The following is a 16,972-nucleotide window of genomic DNA, read 5'->3' on the forward strand; positions in this document are numbered from 1 at the left end:
TATATATTAATTATGGCATCACTTTGCTTCCACTTATATCAACCTGCTAAGTTACAGTAGCAACATTCCTCCATAAATTACAGAAAATGCTTCAGAATGTTGGAGCACTGTTTAGGCTTTTAAACTTCCTTTATCAATGACGTTTCTACCAAAGTGATCCTCCTATTTTAATGTCTATTTTCCTTTCATAAAATACTTTAAAACTGGTCTTCACTAAAAGAGTCTGAAGTTCTCTGTGAAATGCCTAATATACTGTAAGAGTTAAGATAGGTCTTAAAGATTGTGTCACAAAATTTGGTGTTTCATCAATGAGTTAATGCGTATTATATTATGCCCTTTCCCCCATTTAAACATATGACTTTTTATTACCTGGGTAAGAGCACTGACTCGGTTCTCACTAGGAAACAAAGGTGGGTCTTCTCCAACTTGAAAATCAAAATATACAGTTTTATGTGTGAAAGTAGAAAATTCATTGCTAAAGCAAAATTTGTATGTCCCGTTTTTGGAGGCTGTGAAGGTGTAACTATCATACTGCTTCTTCATCTCCTTGTACAACACGTTACCGTCAGGATCTTCTAGTCGACAGTCTACATCGTAGTGACCACCAGTAATAACCTACGGAAGAGGAAAACAAACAAAATGAAGGGATCACTGCAGGTAACAAGCCTGAGAAATCAGTTAGGTTTCCTGTTAAAACGGCCGGCTGTAAGGTTTTTAAAACAATCACAGCCAATTTATGTTTCTTGATTTCTACCAGTGGATGGGTCCTGGGAGGCAGATTTCAGTTCAACTGAAACTTTACTGAAACTGAACACACTTCCTCATGACAGGAGAGGGAATGAACCAACACGCCAGAAGATGGTTCCAGTTACATCACTTATTTCTCCCCACCACCCTACAAGAGGGTATTTCCCCTTCATTTTACAAATGAAGAACCTGAGTTAAAATAAATCATCTACCCAAGATTACTCACCTAATAAGAGGCTGAATGCCAAACTTATACTCTTGACCCTAAGCTAACTGCCACGTAGTATTTTCCTTCCCCAAATTTCCTTACCTTGTTTCCCATTAGCATGATCCAGGCACTCACAGACCGTTCAGTGAAGCCGTAAAGTAGGTCAGTCTTTAGCCTGACACCCCATGCTATTATATGTATAGAATTGAAACTCATTTTACTGCCAAATTACAAACAGGCTGTGTTTCTTAAGTTCTTTTATAGGTCAGTTATATGGAATTTGATGCATACTTTGTTTTGAATTACAGTTTGAAGAGAATTGACTTGTGGGTTGTTCTAAGAGTATATCATTATTATAAACTTGTTTCCAAGAGAAGCATAAATGATTAAACTACTTTGCTTAAACATGTGTGATTAAAGGAAAACCAAACAGAACAATGCAAAAACAGATAAATCTTTTGTTCATCTGCAAAGACTGTATTTAACAGGAAAGCAGAGGTAGGTGAAATGCTTCTGAAGAGGACTCTGGAACTATTTTCAAGGGGTTATGCTTATTCAGCATAAGCGTATCTGAGTCATCTGAATTACACAAATGAAAAGAGGAAGAGGTACCTGGGCAAGTGTAAGAGAGAAAAAAGCGAAGGAGTAAAGAGGACAAACACTAGGAGGGAGGGGGGACCGGAGAAGAGTCCCAGGGTGCCTGTGTCCCCCGAGGAGCAGACCCCGGGAGGGGGGCTTCCCACCACCACTGGACGGGTTGATGCTTTCAAGCTTGACCCTTCTGGTCTAGCATAGTATTGACTTTCTAGATTTGTAGAACGAGAGATCAAACTCTGGACTTCAAAGAAGACTGGTTACTTACATGACCTTTGTCACTAAAGAGATATGAATAACTAAACTACAAGATCATTTAGATAATTAAATGAAATGTAACTGGGCATTTAGGAAACTGTAAAACAGGCAAATATTAACATAAAGATATAACATCTGACACAAAAATGATGTCTTATCAATTGGGTATCCCCCTTTTCACCAAAAGTGAACAACCTTTCCTATAGGTGAAATACTGACTGCATTTTACAGACCCAATTATTCACACTTAACACCATAGTACTTTAAATAATCAAAACATACATCCAAACAAAAAACAGAACCAAAACTGATCATTCTGCCACTTTTCTTCTACCAAACTTTAAAACAAATAATCTTACTTCAGATAAAGACTGTTGTTGTTTAGTAGTTAAGTCGTGTCCAACTTTTTGCAACCTCAGGGACTATAGCCCACCAGGCTCCTCTGTCCACGGGATTTCCCAGGCAAGAATACTGGAGTGGGTTGCCATTTCCTTATCCAGGGGATTTTCCCGACCCAGGGATCGAACCCATGTCACTTGCATCTCCTGCACTGGCAAGCGGATTCTTTATCACTGAGCCACCAGGGGCTAACAATCCGTCTGATCATGTAAGAAAGAAACGAGATCACTTTGAATGATGTGTCCCCACCTGCCCAGTTTAGTCACAGAATGTCGACATTACTGCTTCTCTCAAATTCACTGCATCTCTTCTGTTCCTGATCCACAGTCCCGACAGGACTACTGCCACAACTTCCTAAAAGGTCTTCCCAGAACCCAGTCCCTCTTCTGTCCAATCCAGGGTTTCTTAACCTCGGTTGGATTATTTGGGGTGAACAGTCTTTGCTGTAGGGGCTGCACTGCCCTGTGCACTGAAGCACATTTGGCAGCATCTCCACCAGAAGAGAGTAACACCTCCCTCCCCACATGTCTTAAACCTTTTGATAGTTCCTGTGGCCTACAGAAAAACCCAAACCTGTCATCGACAGCATACTGCTCCCCAGCACTTCCTCAAGGAAGTCTCAGCACCTTTTATACCCTTTCTCACTGCGTTCCAAAAACACCAGAATGCCAGAATTCTCTGAGCAAGTCTCTGCACTAACAGTGACAAGTTACATAGGGTCTGTTTGCTAAAGAAGCACAGGACCCAAAATGATTATGTTTACAAATCTACAATTGATTAGAAGAAGAGATTACAGTATCAAACATCATAGCCAAAAGCTGTCTCACGGCAAGAGGACACAAAAGGTCAGGTCCGGGATCCCCTGTCCTCACTGTGAGGAACGAGGCCAGAGTAAACCCTCTGGGGTCAGGAACCACCCAGGTGTACACGGAACACTTTGGAACTAGTGAGCCCAAAACAAGAGTCTTGACAGGGTTTTTTATATTTTGCTGTTCACATAAGCATATTTCTGCCATGTAACCATTCTCAGTAGCAGACTCTCGGGGGACTCACACTGAGCATGTAAGAATCATCAGTCTCACTGTTACCAATGAACAACCCTGGTATAAATGAACAATGAACAAACTGGTATAAATCGCCCCTAAAGTCCTCAGATCCACAATTACAAAGCAACACTACTACTCAGTATATTTCAGTGCCGACTCAGGCTAATTTTCAGGCTTGTTGGAACTAAGTCTCACAAACATATCTGCTGAGGAAGTCCTTTTCCCCTCTGCCAGCTTGTAGGGTAACTATTATTTATCCCTCCAGACTCAGCTCACACAGCAGACCCTCCATTAAATTTCCCCTGATGATTCTCCATCTTCAGCCAGCACAGTACTTGGGATGTACTTTGATTACTGCACTTAAGGTTACATGACTATGTGCCTGTCAGGTCCCTGAGGTCAAGGTCAGCCTCCTTTATTTTTCAGAGGTAGTACAACAGTAAAGAACTTAACCTAGAACTGCATACTAATTTTGCTATTGCTACAGTTTGGGACCTTGGGTATCACTAGTAAACGAGTAATAAAAAAAGCTTTATCCATCTCATATCGGGTTGTCCAGGGAATTAAACACTACACCTGAAATGCTTGGTATACTGTCTGCCACACAACAGATGCTGATTTTTTAGCCCGTAATAGTACTCTCACCACCAAGCACAGCATCTGCATGCAGAAGTCAAGAAATATTTAAGTTCAAAGAAATAAACTTTTCACTGACACTTTGTTACAATTCTTGCCATCATCTCTTCTGTCCTCATGAAGTTAAGCAAGCTAGAGTCATCCTTGGCCTCCCTCACTCACTGTAGCCAAATTACCACCAACTTCTGTGGATTTTACATAAAAGAGTATCTCCCATCCTTTCGCCTTCCTTCTCCCTGCTGCTACCACCCTAGCCTCAGCCTGAATCACTACAACAGCCTCCTAATCAATCTTTTACTGATACATCTACTTGGCAGCTCTCAATACTTTCTCTACCTGCTCAAGTTAATATCCCTATAGCTACCCAGAAAACTGAGAACTTGTCATTGCACTGCTTATAACCCCAAGATAGCTTCTCATACTCTCAAGAAAAACCAAAATCTTTAACTCAACCAGCTGGACACTACATGGTCTGGCCTCTGCTGACCTCCCTTCTTCTGGCTCCTTATTCCCAGCTGCAGTATTTCTTCAAATTTCTAGTCGTAATTACCACAGTTCTTCAAATTCCCAGTCACGGTTTCCATAATGACCCTGCAAAGTCCATTCCCTCCTTCTCCTTATCAAAGTATTTATAACTTATCCTTTACAGTTTGGTATCAAATCGCTTCCTAAAGGAAGCCAAGAGATCCCAAAGATCAGAACGTTTATCACCTATTCTTACTGCTCTTAAAGCACAATTTTATAGAATGAACTAGTACTAATGAAGAAAAGAAGGTAGGATGGGTAGAGAAACAAGAATGACTGCAGCGATCGTATCTGTTTTCTTCACTTCTGTTATGAGCAGCACCTAGTACTCAATAGCTGTTCAAATATGCTAAGTCAACCATCAGTAAAAAAGAGAGTAATGAATGTTCTAACCAAGAGGATGAGATGGCTGGATGGCATCACCGACTCGACGGACATGGGTTTGGGTGGACTCTGGGAGTTGGTGATGGACAGGGAGGCCTGGTGTGCTGCGGTTCATAGGGTCGCAAAGTGTCGGACACGACCGAGCGACTGAACGGAACTGAAATGAACCAAGTTAAGAAACTGCTCCTGCTGCTGCTAAGTCACTTCAGTCGTGTCCGACTCTGCGCGACCACACAGACGGCAGCCCACCAGGCTCCGCCGTCCCTAGGATTCTCCAAGCAAGAACACTGGAGTGGGTTGCCATGTCCTTCTCCAAGGTAAGAAACTACATCTGTTAAATAAGCACTTTTATATAATCCCAAAAATGAAAAAGTGCCTTTCACTTATCACAGCAATTCCTTCTACAAAACCTCTGGCAGATGGTCATCTGGTCTGGAATAGAGCTCTTCCAACGACAGGGACATTAACCAACAGTCCTAACATCCATGGAAAAGCTGAAAAGCAATGGAGTCAGATACTGGCAGCACTTGAAATACGATGAAAGTGGAGGTGTGGTTTAGCGAGTGGCGAACTGACGCAGGCACTATAGAACAGGAGTAATTTTTTTTTTTTTTTTTTAGCTCTTAAGGAAGAAAGTTCAAAATGGACATGAGAGAATGGATGGAAAAGTCACACACACAGGAAGCACTTCTTGAATTCGTGTATATCTGTTCTTAACTACCTAATGCTCAAGGTTTCAGAAAGGAAAGCCAAACGGCCTGCATCGGCTACCTAGATGTGATTCTGAAATGAGACACAGAAAGAGCAAACGGCCTCGGCCCTGGACCCGCGCGCTACGGCCGGCAGCTGCCTGCGCCCGCAGTACCTGGAACTCGAGAGTGCACTTGGTGCCCTGCGTGATGTCCTCGTAGAAACACTGCTTGGCATTGTCCGGCAGCTCGAAGGTGATCTCGGAGGCGCCGCCGGGGCCTGGCACCAGGAACAGCAGCAGCACGAGCAGCCTGCAGCCCCAACGGCCCGCGGCGGCCGCCCAGCGCGGCGCGGACCCCAGCCAGGGCATCCCGAGGCGGCGGCCTCAACGGAGCTGGGGAGACACGGGGTCAGGTCTGCACGAACTCGCCGCGGCGCGGCAGGCCTCGGTCCGGGCGGCGCCGCCAAGACGCACCGCCGCGTGGCTCCGAGCCTTGGAGACAGTCGAAATGCAGAGGGACTCCCTGGGTACGGCGGAAAGTACTGAGGCACCAGGGCGCAGAGGCCAGAAAGACCCGGAGAGCGGAAACAGGGCCGGCAGAGAACAGGCGGAAAAGGCCTGCGACGGCCGGAAGCGGGTACTAAGGATCGGGGGAGACGAGGCGGGGCCTGGGGCGCCTGCTCCCGCGACCCGGATGTACTCGCCCCTGGCCGCGGGGAGAGGCGTTGGAGTGCCTACGTGGAAGCTCGCGAGGCGTCAGCTCTGCCCCCGCCAACCCCGGGCCGAGAGGCGGGGCCAGCGTGGCGTGCGTGGCGGGGCGGGCCCGGAGAGGGGGCGTGGCCGGCGGTAGGTGGGGCGTGCTTTGCAACCGCTGAACGCCGGGGGAGTCGCCGGGAGGGAGAAAGGAGGGGGTCTCCTGGCCGTCAGGGGCTCGTGCCCGGAAGGAGAGCGCTCTGCGATTTCCGGAGCGTTTTCCTGTGAATAATAACAAATTTGAGGAGAAGCAGCTTTGCTGGGAGTGCGAATTCTCTGACCACAAGACTGCAGGACTTCTAATCCCTACTCTGTTATTTATTAGCCGCTTGACCTTAAACTGTCTGCTTAAGCTCTCTTAGTCTTTGCAACTGTAAAATGAGGATAATAATAGTACTTAACCCAGATCGTTACTGTTTGAAAAATGCTGTGTAAGAGTCTTGTCATATAATAAGCAGCATATAATAAGCATGTGGGTAGGAACCAGGCAGGGAAGAGGGGCTTATGGAAAGGGGGATGGAGAGATGTAGGATCTTTAATGGCCTTGGGTGCCCAAAGCCTCTGCAGGGGAAAAGCAGCCCCTGGGAAATGAGATTTGGGGGAGACTGTATCTTTCTGAGAACAAGTGAATGGGGGCAGGACCCTATGGGGCCTTCCCAGGATAGACAACCCCTCCCTCAACTCCCAATGTCCTTAGCCTGCCCTTAGTCTGTAGAAATACTTTCGTCAAAATAAATCTAATCAGAGAAGTGAAAAAAATGCAGAAACAAAGGAAAACAGACAGGACAAAACAAAGTTTAGTTATTAAACAATGTCAAGGACCTTTAGTTCTTTCTCAAGGGCTATAGATAATATTCTGAGCCATATCCTTTGAACTGTCTTGTAGAAAATGAAACCCCCACCAGGTAGAAGAAATTAGCTACATGATGACCAGACTGTATCCATGACATCAGTTCAGTTCATTTCAGTCGCTCAGTCGTGTCCGACTCTTTGTGACCCCATGAATCGCAGCACGCCAGGCCTCCCTGTCTGTCACAAACTCCCCATGACATAACCTACCACGATTCCAAGAACTGGCATCAAAGGAATAGGAACAGACTGACTGGAGATGAAGATTTACTGTACTTAAAACAATCAAGATGACACTGACCAGACCATTGCGTGACTGATTTGAAGAAGACTGTCAAAGTTGACTGCTGTTTCTGCATGTATAGCCCCCTCCCTCCACCTATACACCTTGAGACTCCCCTTTAAAAGGTCTTGCTCACTCATTGTCAGTGGGGCTTTGGCCTTTGGACACAAGTCTGCCTCTCCCTGTTGATTGCCAGTCTCCAAAACAAAGCAAACCTTCCCTTCCAACCAATCTTGCTCTTGAGTTTCAGCTTTCTAGTGCCAAGCAGCTGTACCTCGCTTTCGGTAACACTCGGTCAGAAAAAGTAGTATTTGTATCTGTGAGTGGAAAGAAGACTGAGTTTCAAAGGAGAAAACTTGGATTCTATTTTCTTACTCTTCACTTTTGGCAAGTAACATTGTTCTTCTAAACCTCCATTTCTTCATGGATGATCAAGTGGCAATACAGAGAATGAATGAATAAAGATTAAGACCATAATGAATATAGCACACACCACCAGAAAGGCAGATAGACCAATTTTTAGAAATACAACAATACCAGATGTTGGTGAGTAAATAGAACAGCAAGATCCCTTGTACATCCCTGGTGGCTATGTAAGTTGACACAACTACTTTGGAAAACAATGTGGCATCATCTAATAAAGTGGAAGATACATGGATGACCTAGAAGTTCCACTTTGCAAATAATTTAAAGTATATACTTTACAGCAGTGATTCTCCAAGTGTGCTCCAAAGATGTTTGGGAGCCTTTGAAATCCCTTCAGAGGGTCTGAGATGATCTAAGAGAGGTTGGATTCTCATCATACATCTCAACCAAAACAACATATAACATATTAAACGTAAAAGCAGATGAGTACCCAGCTTCTTGTATGAATCTAGGTATTAAAGAGATTCACACAAATGTAAAGCAATATGACCCTTATCACTAAATTTTTATTTGGGCAATAGTTCTATTTTTCATTTTAAAATGTGTTCTCTGTGTTAACATATGTAGTAGGTAAAACTGTATCCCCAAAAACACACATCCAAATCCTAACTCCCAGGTCCCGTGAATTCAAGCTCACTAGAAAATAAGGTTTCTGAGATGTAATTAAGTTAAGAATCTCAAGATGCAATCATCCTGGACTTAGGGTGGACCCTAAATCCAATGGCTGTTGTCCTTGGAAGAGAAAGAAGAGGGAGAGCTCAGACACACAGGGAGAACGCCATATGAAGACAAAGAGGTGGTAGTGATGCATCTACTAGCCAAGGATTGCCAAGGGCTGTCCACAGCCACCAGCAGCTGGGAGAGCGGCGTGGAACAAATTCTCCCACAGAGCCTCCAGGAGAACCATCCCTGTGCGAGTGCTCAGTCATATCTGACCCTTTGCGACCCCATGGACTGCAGCCTGCCAGACCCCTCTGTCCATGGCTTTCTCTAGGCAAGAATACTGGGGTGGGTTGCCATTTCCTACTCCAGGGGATCTTCCAGCCCCAGGGACGGAACCCACGTCTCCTTCGTCTCCTCTGTTGGCAGGCAGATTCTTTACCACCTGGAAGCCAGCGATACTTCAGTTTCAGGCTTCTGACCTCCACAATTGTGAGAGTATACTTTTCTTTGTTTTAAATCATCACATTAGTGCCAATTTGATATGGCAGCCTCAGAAAATCAATACAACACATATTATTGTTACTTTAATTGTTTATTTTTAATTGAAGTATGTGTGCATGCTAGGTTGCTTCAGTCCTATCTGACTCTTTGTGACATGGACTGTGGCCTACCAGGTTTCTCTCTCCATAAGGTTCTCCAGGCAAGAATACTGGAGTGGTTTGCTGTGCTTTCCTCCAGGGGATCTTCCCGACCCAGGGATCCAACCTGCGCCTCCTGCAGCTCCTGCCTTGCAGGAGGATTCTTTACCATGAGCTACTGGGGAAGCCCCTGTTGAAGTATACAAATTATGTCAGTTTAAGGTATGCACCATCATGCTCTGACAGTCAGATACATTGCAAAATGATCACCACACTCCAGGAACCATTTGTCACCACACAGAATTGTTACAGTATTATTGACTGTATTCCCTATGTTGTATATTATATTCCCATGACTCACTTACTTTATAACTGGAAATTTGTATCTCTTAATCCCCGTAACCTATTTCATCCAGTCCCCACCTACCTCCCTTCTGGCAGCCACTCTGTTTTGTTCGTTCATTTGTTTTGTTTTTAGAGTCCACATATAAGTGAGACTGAGGCAGGAGGTAGACAGCCCCTCCTAGAGTTGATACTCAAAGATGAGAATTGCAGCACAATTGAGGAAGAAGGCTGGGTCCTGCCCAGATAGAAGACAAGAGACCACATACTTCTCATTCTGCAAGTCAGGAGACCGCCCCAACTCGGCGCATGCTCAGAAAGGCTCCTCGGAGGTCCAAAGGGGAGTGATGCTAATTACCCGAAGGCCCCTTCAGTAGAATCCCCCTTGGCTGAAAGATGCATTTGCACACATGGAAGGATCCTGAAATATACCAAATATAGAACCAGACGAATCACAACGACAGACCAAAGGAAACAGAAGAAATGCCCCCTGAAAGTAATTCACATCACCATGAGGACACGACTCCAAGACTCGGAATCCGCTCGTGTCTATCTACTTTTCTTTTTCCCTCCTAATAAATACTTTACTTGTTTCACTACTTTCCATCTGTTTGGGAATTCTTTTCCTGCAAAGCCAAAGAGCCAGGGCCTTGTCATTGACCTCTGGTCTAGTGGCTAGGACTCGATGCTCTCATCACTGTGACCCAACCTCAACCTCTGACCAGAAACTGAAGCCCCCCTCCAAGCCTCTGCAGGCTGAGCTACCCAAGATCAAGGTCATATAGTACTTGTCTTTCTCTGACTTATTTCATTTATATTACACTTTCGAATATCCATGTTGCTGCAAGTGGCACAAATTCATTCTCTTTTATGGCTGAGTAATAGTCCACTGTGTATATATTGTTTTATTATTGTTAAGATAAATTATTCAGAAAATATTTTGTGTCTCAGATCTCTGTAATTTAAATCTGTAATTAAATAGTTTTTATTCATTTATTTTTAAGATTCTGAAATCAAAAGATTGAGAACCACGTATGCATAGGTATACCAGGATACATGTGCAAGAATACCTAAAGCCAAAGTCTCATAATAATTCCAAACTGGAAATAGTCCAAATATCCATAAATTTGAGTACAGTCTAAGACAGGACATTACATAGAAATAAAAGTGAACATATTACAGTTACACAAGACAACATGGGGGAATCTCACAAGCGTAATGAAATAGAAACTAGGCAAAAAAGAAATCCCTATCAAATTACCAATGGTATTTTTCACCGAATCAGAACAAATAATTTGACAGTTTGTGTGAAAAAACAAAAGACCCTAAAGAGCCAAAGTAATCTTGAGAAAAAAGAATGGAACTGGAGGAATCAATCTTCCTGACTTCAGACCAAGCGACAGTCATCAGGACAGTATGCTCTAGTATTTTAAATGGAAAGATAGTCATGGATTCCATATCCATACAAAATTCTACCCAATTTTCTTAAATATCACTGAGTATACTCTCCAACATACGTAACATTTCATTAAGTATATCTACATGATAAGCACTTTAAATACTAGTCACCCTATCACTTATATGTAGACTCTAAAATATGACAGAAATAAATTTATCTACGAAACAGAAGCAGACTCACAAACATAGAGAAGAGGCTTGTGGTTGCCGAGGGGGAGGGATGGATTGGGAATTCGGGACTAGTAGATGCAAACTATTACATACAGAATGGATAAAAAACAAGGTGCGACTATACAGTCCAGGGAACTATATTCAATATCTGTAATAAACCAAAATGGAAAAGAATATGAAAAAGAACGTATATATGTATAACTGATCCTCAGGTCATGGGGAGTCACCTGGCAAGAATACTGGAGTGGGTTGCCATGCCCTTCTCCAGAGGATCTTCCTGACCCAGGAATTGAACCGGGGTCTCCTGCTTTGCAGGGAGAGTCTTTACCAGCTGAGCTAGCCAGGAAGCGCATTCAATATTCTGTAATAAACCATGATGGAAAAGAATATGAAAAAGGATGTATATGTGTATAACTGAATCACTTTGCTGTAAGCAGAAATTAACACAACATTGTTCATCAACTGTACTTCAATAGAAAAAACTAAAAAAATAAAATACTAATCATCCCATTTTTCAACATGGTATGGGCTTAGCAATGGCATGTTTGAATGTAGCTCTCAAAGATACTATAGAGTATGAGATTTCAGCTATGTTTCCTTCTACATTGTAGTGAACATGCACTGTAATATGAACAAACAAGGATGAGGTATGTTAAAGATACATACGAAAATTTAGGAAACCAAACTTTTATAAAATGAGGCAATGTAAAAAACAGTTCCTTTCCAATTGCCCAAGTAAGGTTCGGTGGTAGGAGGGAAGAGGGACTGTGGTCTTGGTAGTGGTTTGATGACAAGTGAAATCTAGCAGGAGTGAGCTAGTGAAGGAGTGAAGTGATGCAGCACATGCACAGGTGGTCCAGGTCTGAAGTCAAGGAATAGGTAGACAGTCCTACCCAGCTGGCAGGAGAGACTCAGTGTTTGAGAATCCTCACCCGAAGTCAAAGCACAAAACTAAAACATCAAGAAAACAGCTCCTCAAAATGGAGAGCATGCCGTGCATAGTGCAGTTCACCTCACACGCTAGCAAAGTAATGCTCAAAATTCTCCAAGCCAGGCTTCTAGAGTACGTGAACCGTGAACTTCCAGATGTCCAAGCTGGATTTAGAAAAGGCAGAGGAACCAGAGATCATATTGCCAACATCTGATGAATCATCAAAAAAGCAAGAGAGTTCCAGAAAAACATCTACCTCTGCATTATTGACTACGCCAAAGCCTTTGACTGTGTGGATCACAACAAACTGTGGAAAATTCTTTAAGAGATGGGAATACCAGATCATCTTACCTCCTCCTGAGAAATCTCAGGAGGTCAGGAAGCAACAGTTAGAACTGAACATGGAAAAACAGACTGGTTTCAGATAGGGAAAGGAGTACATCAAGGCTGTATATTGTTACCCTGCTTATTTAATTTATATGTAGAGTACATTATGTGAAATGCCAGGCTGGATGAAGCACAAGCTGGAATCAAGATCACTGGGAGAAATATCAATAACCTCAGATATGCAGATGACATCACCCTTATGGCAGAAAGCAAAGAGGAACTAAAGAGCCTCTTGATGAAAGTGAAAGAGGAGAGTGAAAAAGTTGGGTTAAAGCTCAACATTCAAAAAACTAAGACCATGGCATCTGGTCCCATCACTTCATGGCAAATAGATGGGGAAACAGTGGAAACAGTGAGAGACTTTATTTTCTTAGGCTCCAAAATCACTGCAGATGGTGATTGCAGCCATGAAATTAAGAGACACTTGCTCCTTGGAAAAAAAGCTATGACCAACCTAGACAGTGTATTAAAAAGCAGCAACATTACTTGGCCAACAAAGGTCCATCTAGTCAAAGCTATGGTTTTTTTCAGTAGTCATGTATGGATGTGAGAGTTGGACCATAAAACAAGCTAAATGCTGAAGAATTGACGCTTTTGAACTGTGGTGTTGGAGAAGACTTTTGAGAGTCCCTTGGACTGCAAGGAGATCCAACCAGTCCATCCTAAAGGAAATCAGTACTGAATATTCATTGGGAGGACTGATGCTGAAGCTGAAACTCCAATATTCTGGCCACCTGATGCAAAGAACTGATTCATTGGAAATACCCTGATGCTGGGAAAGAGTAATGGCAGGAGGAGAAGGGGATGACAGGGGGTGAGATGGTTGGATGGCATCACCGACGAGATGGACATGAGTTTGTGTAGGCTCCAGGAGTTGGTGATGGACAGGGAAGCTTGGTATGCTGTAGTCCATGGAGTCCCAAAGAGTCAGACACAAGTGAGCAACTGAACTGAACTGAATATTGCAGTTACGTGGCTCCCAGTGATAAGATTGCTATGCATGGAAATGCATCTCTGAATGTAAGACTTCTGCTCATGCTATCATCACAGTTATTTATATCGCCAGTCATTTCCTGTGCATGACCTAAAATATCTATTAAACCTCTAGCATTGTGTACTTCTCTTCCTCTTCTTCTGGGCCTTACGTTGAGCAAAAGTTTCCTTTAAGTTCTTTAGCATTGTCCCTATGTAACTACAGCCATACACACATAATATTAGAGTTATATAAATGCATATATCAATACTTAGCAATATATATATTTGATTGGCAGCATCTGTGATTTTTCTGATTTAATTTAATCACTTCTGCAAAATGTTGATGCTACTGCTAAGTCACTTCAGTCGTGTCTGACTCTGTGTGACCCCATGCCTGGGATTCTCCAGGCAAGAACACTGGAGTGGGTTGCCATTTCCTTCTCCAATGCATAAAATTGAAAAGTGAAAGTGAAGTCGATCAGTCATGTCTGACCCTTCGAGACCCCATGGACTGCAGCCTACCAGGTTCCTCCGTCCATGGGATTCTCCAGGCAAGAGTACTGGAGTGGGGTGCCATTGCCTTCTAAGTTAGCAACTAATTGGTAAGGTTGATAGATAATTTTATTTAATGTCAGTGCACTTGGACTTCTATAATACAATACCACGGACCAGGTAGCTTGTAAATATCAGAAATTTGTTACAATCCTGGAGCTGGGAAGTGCAAGATCAAGGTGCCACGCTGGTCACCTAGCGGAGCTCATTTCCTGGCTCAAAGCAGTGTCTTCTCACTGTGTCCTCACAAGATGGAAGGAGCTATGGAGCTCTGTGGAAATTTCTCTGGTAGATCTCCAAAGGGATAGAGCACTAATCCCATTCATAAGGGCTCCACCCGCATGACCTAATCACTTACCACCTTCTAGAATCATCACTTTTCAAGGGTTAGGAGGTCGAAATATGAATTTTTGGAGGGGGAGGAGACACAAACATTCGGGTTAGTCTGTAACTTAATAATATGAAGATGACATCGACAACGTACAACCCATGTCAGCAAGGAGATCAAGGATTCAACTCATCTGAAAATGGTCTGAGCTAGGGCCGCAGCGTCCTCTGTGTCCTCTGCTTCCAGAAGTGTACATAACGTACGTATTGTATTATGTCTGGCAAATGCACGTAGATTTACTACAGTGAGTTCTGATTTAGAGTGAATTTGGAGTAAAATTGTTTGCAGTCTTCAGAAGGCAAGAATTCAGAAAGCGAGGGACACCTATATTTTTGCCCAACCCCTACAGATCGCTTCCTAGTAAAGCCTTGGCTGGGGCTTCCCTGGTGGTTCAGAAGGTAAAGAATCTGGCCACAATGCAGGAGACCCGCCTGGGGTTCAGTTCCTGGGTCGTAAAGATCCCCTGGAGGAGGGCAAGGCAACCCACTCCACTCCAGTATTCTCGCCTGGAAAATCCCATAGACAGAAAAGCTTGGTGGCATACAGTCCATGGGGTCACAGAGAGCTGGACACGACTGAGTGACTAACACTTCCACTTTCAAAGACTTAGCTGGTATCTCTGATATTTAAGAGAAAGGCAAATGGGCACATCAATTCATTATTCTTCACAGCTCCTTAGTTCACTTGAAGAGACAGACATAGAGATAAGCAGAAAGGGTACACGTTCAGACTCGTGTGAATACCCAAATCTGTGAGCACTATTAAGGCATGTAAGTTTTCCACAGGAGGCAATACATTTGAAATTTAGAAACCGATGTAACTTCTTTAGAATCTTGCTGAGAACAACTGCCTACTTGATAGTGATTAAAGGACAAAACCACAAGGGAGCCAATCATGTTGGCCAATCAACAAATCACACTTATGTCTCTAGAAAAGAACAGATTCAAAGCCACTATTCTCTCACCAGTGACTGAATAGAAAACACGGAATCTTTGGAAGCCAGGAATCTCCTCCACTGTAGTGTAGCTCACTGGAAAGCTGTAGTCAGATCTTGTTTTTCCCTCTCCAAAGTAACGTCTCAACACTGTAGTTAGGATTTCAGGTTATGAGCACGTTATGGAGCAATATTTTAAATATGCATTTGAAAATATCTTTGTATATTAAACCACTGAAGTTGAAGACAGCAACAAATACACCACATTCCTTGGGAACAACAAACCTGCATTCTCCAAGATGCAGGAAGCAATAGCGGAGGAAGCTCTGCTTGTAAATGAGCCAGTCGCCTTCAGAGTAAACTCAGGTTTTCAGATTCACCTCTTGTCCTCCAGGCCACAGCAACACCATAGTGACCGCTAGGGGGCGCCGCTCCCTTTCTAATATTTATACCCAAGCACGAGAAGAAATAGATTTAAGGGACTAGATCTGATAGAGAGCCTGATGAACTACCGACGGAGGTTCGTGACACTGTACAGGAGACGGGGATCAAGACCATCCCCATGGAAAAGAAATGCAAAAAGGCAAAATGGCTGTCTGAGGAGGCCTTACAAATAGCTGTGAAAAGAAGAGAAGCGAAACGCAAAGGAGAAAAGGAAAGATATTCCCATTTGAATGCAGAGTTCCAAAGAATAGCTAGGAGAGATAAGAAAGCCTTCCTCAGCGATCAATGCAAAGAAATAGAGGAAAACAACAGAATGGGAAAGACTAGAGATGTCTTCAAGAAAATTCGAGATATCAAGGGAAAATTTCAGGCAAAGATGGGTTCGATAAAGGACAGAAATGGTATGGACCTAACAGAAGCAGAAGATATTAAGCAGAGGTGGCAAGAATACATGGAAGAACTGTACAAAAAAGATATTCATGACCCAGATAATCACAATGGTGTGATCACTCACTCAGAGCCAGACATCCTGGAATGTGAAGTCAAGTGGGCCTTAGAAAGCATCACTATGAACAAAGCTAGGGGATGTGATGGAATTCCAGTTGAGCTATTTCAAATCCTGAAAGATGATGCTGTGAAAGTGCTACATGCAATATGCCAGCAAATTTGGAGAACTCAGCAGTAGACACAGGACTGGAAAAGGTCAGTTTTCATTCCAATCCCAAAGAAAGGCAATGCCAAAGAATGCTCAGACTACAGCACAATTGCACTCATCTCACACACTAGGTAAAGTAATGCTCAAAATTCTCCAAGCCAGGCTTCAGCAATAAGTGAACTGTGAACTTCCAGATGTTCAAGCTGGTTTTAGAAAAGGCAGAGGAACCAGAGATCAAATTGCCAAAATCCTCTGGATCATTGAAAAAGCAGGAGAGTTCCAGAAAAACATCTATTTCTGCTTTATTAACTACACCAAAGCCTTCGACTGTATGGATCACAATAAACTATGGAGAATTCTGAAAGAAATGGGAATACCAGACCACCTGACCTGCCTCTTGAGAAACCTGTATGCAGGTCAGGAAGCAACAGTTAGACATGGACATGGAACAACAGACCAGTTCCAAATAGGAAAAGGAGTAAGTCAAGGCTGTATATTGTCACCCTGCTTATTTAACTTATATGCAGAGTACATCATGAGAAATGCTGGGCTGGAAGAAGCGCAAGCTGGAATCAAGATTGCTGGGAGAAATAGCAATAACCTCAGATATGCAGATGACACCACCCTTATGGCAG

At 43.3% G+C, this 16,972-nt stretch overlaps 1 protein-coding gene across 1 annotated transcript in view; it reads right to left on the reverse strand.

Annotated features, from left to right (window-relative positions):
• The window catches only part of TICAM2 (TIR domain containing adaptor molecule 2), a 42,127-nt gene extending 36,003 nt beyond the window's left edge, over window positions 1-6,124 (reverse strand). Inside the window, exons 1-2 of the mRNA XM_065940312.1 lie at window positions 5,663-6,124; window positions 370-615 (exon numbers count right to left, since the gene is read on the reverse strand). Coding sequence (XP_065796384.1) covers window positions 370-615; window positions 5,663-5,857 — 441 coding nt within the window. The 5' untranslated portion in view covers window positions 5,858-6,124. The remainder of the gene's footprint in view (window positions 1-369; window positions 616-5,662) is intronic.
• Between the last annotated feature and the right edge of the window lie 10,848 nt (window positions 6,125-16,972).

Source organism: Muntiacus reevesi, chromosome 7 (genome assembly GCF_963930625.1).
Source record: "Muntiacus reevesi chromosome 7, mMunRee1.1, whole genome shotgun sequence".
Classification (NCBI taxonomy): domain Eukaryota; kingdom Metazoa; phylum Chordata; class Mammalia; order Artiodactyla; family Cervidae; genus Muntiacus; species Muntiacus reevesi.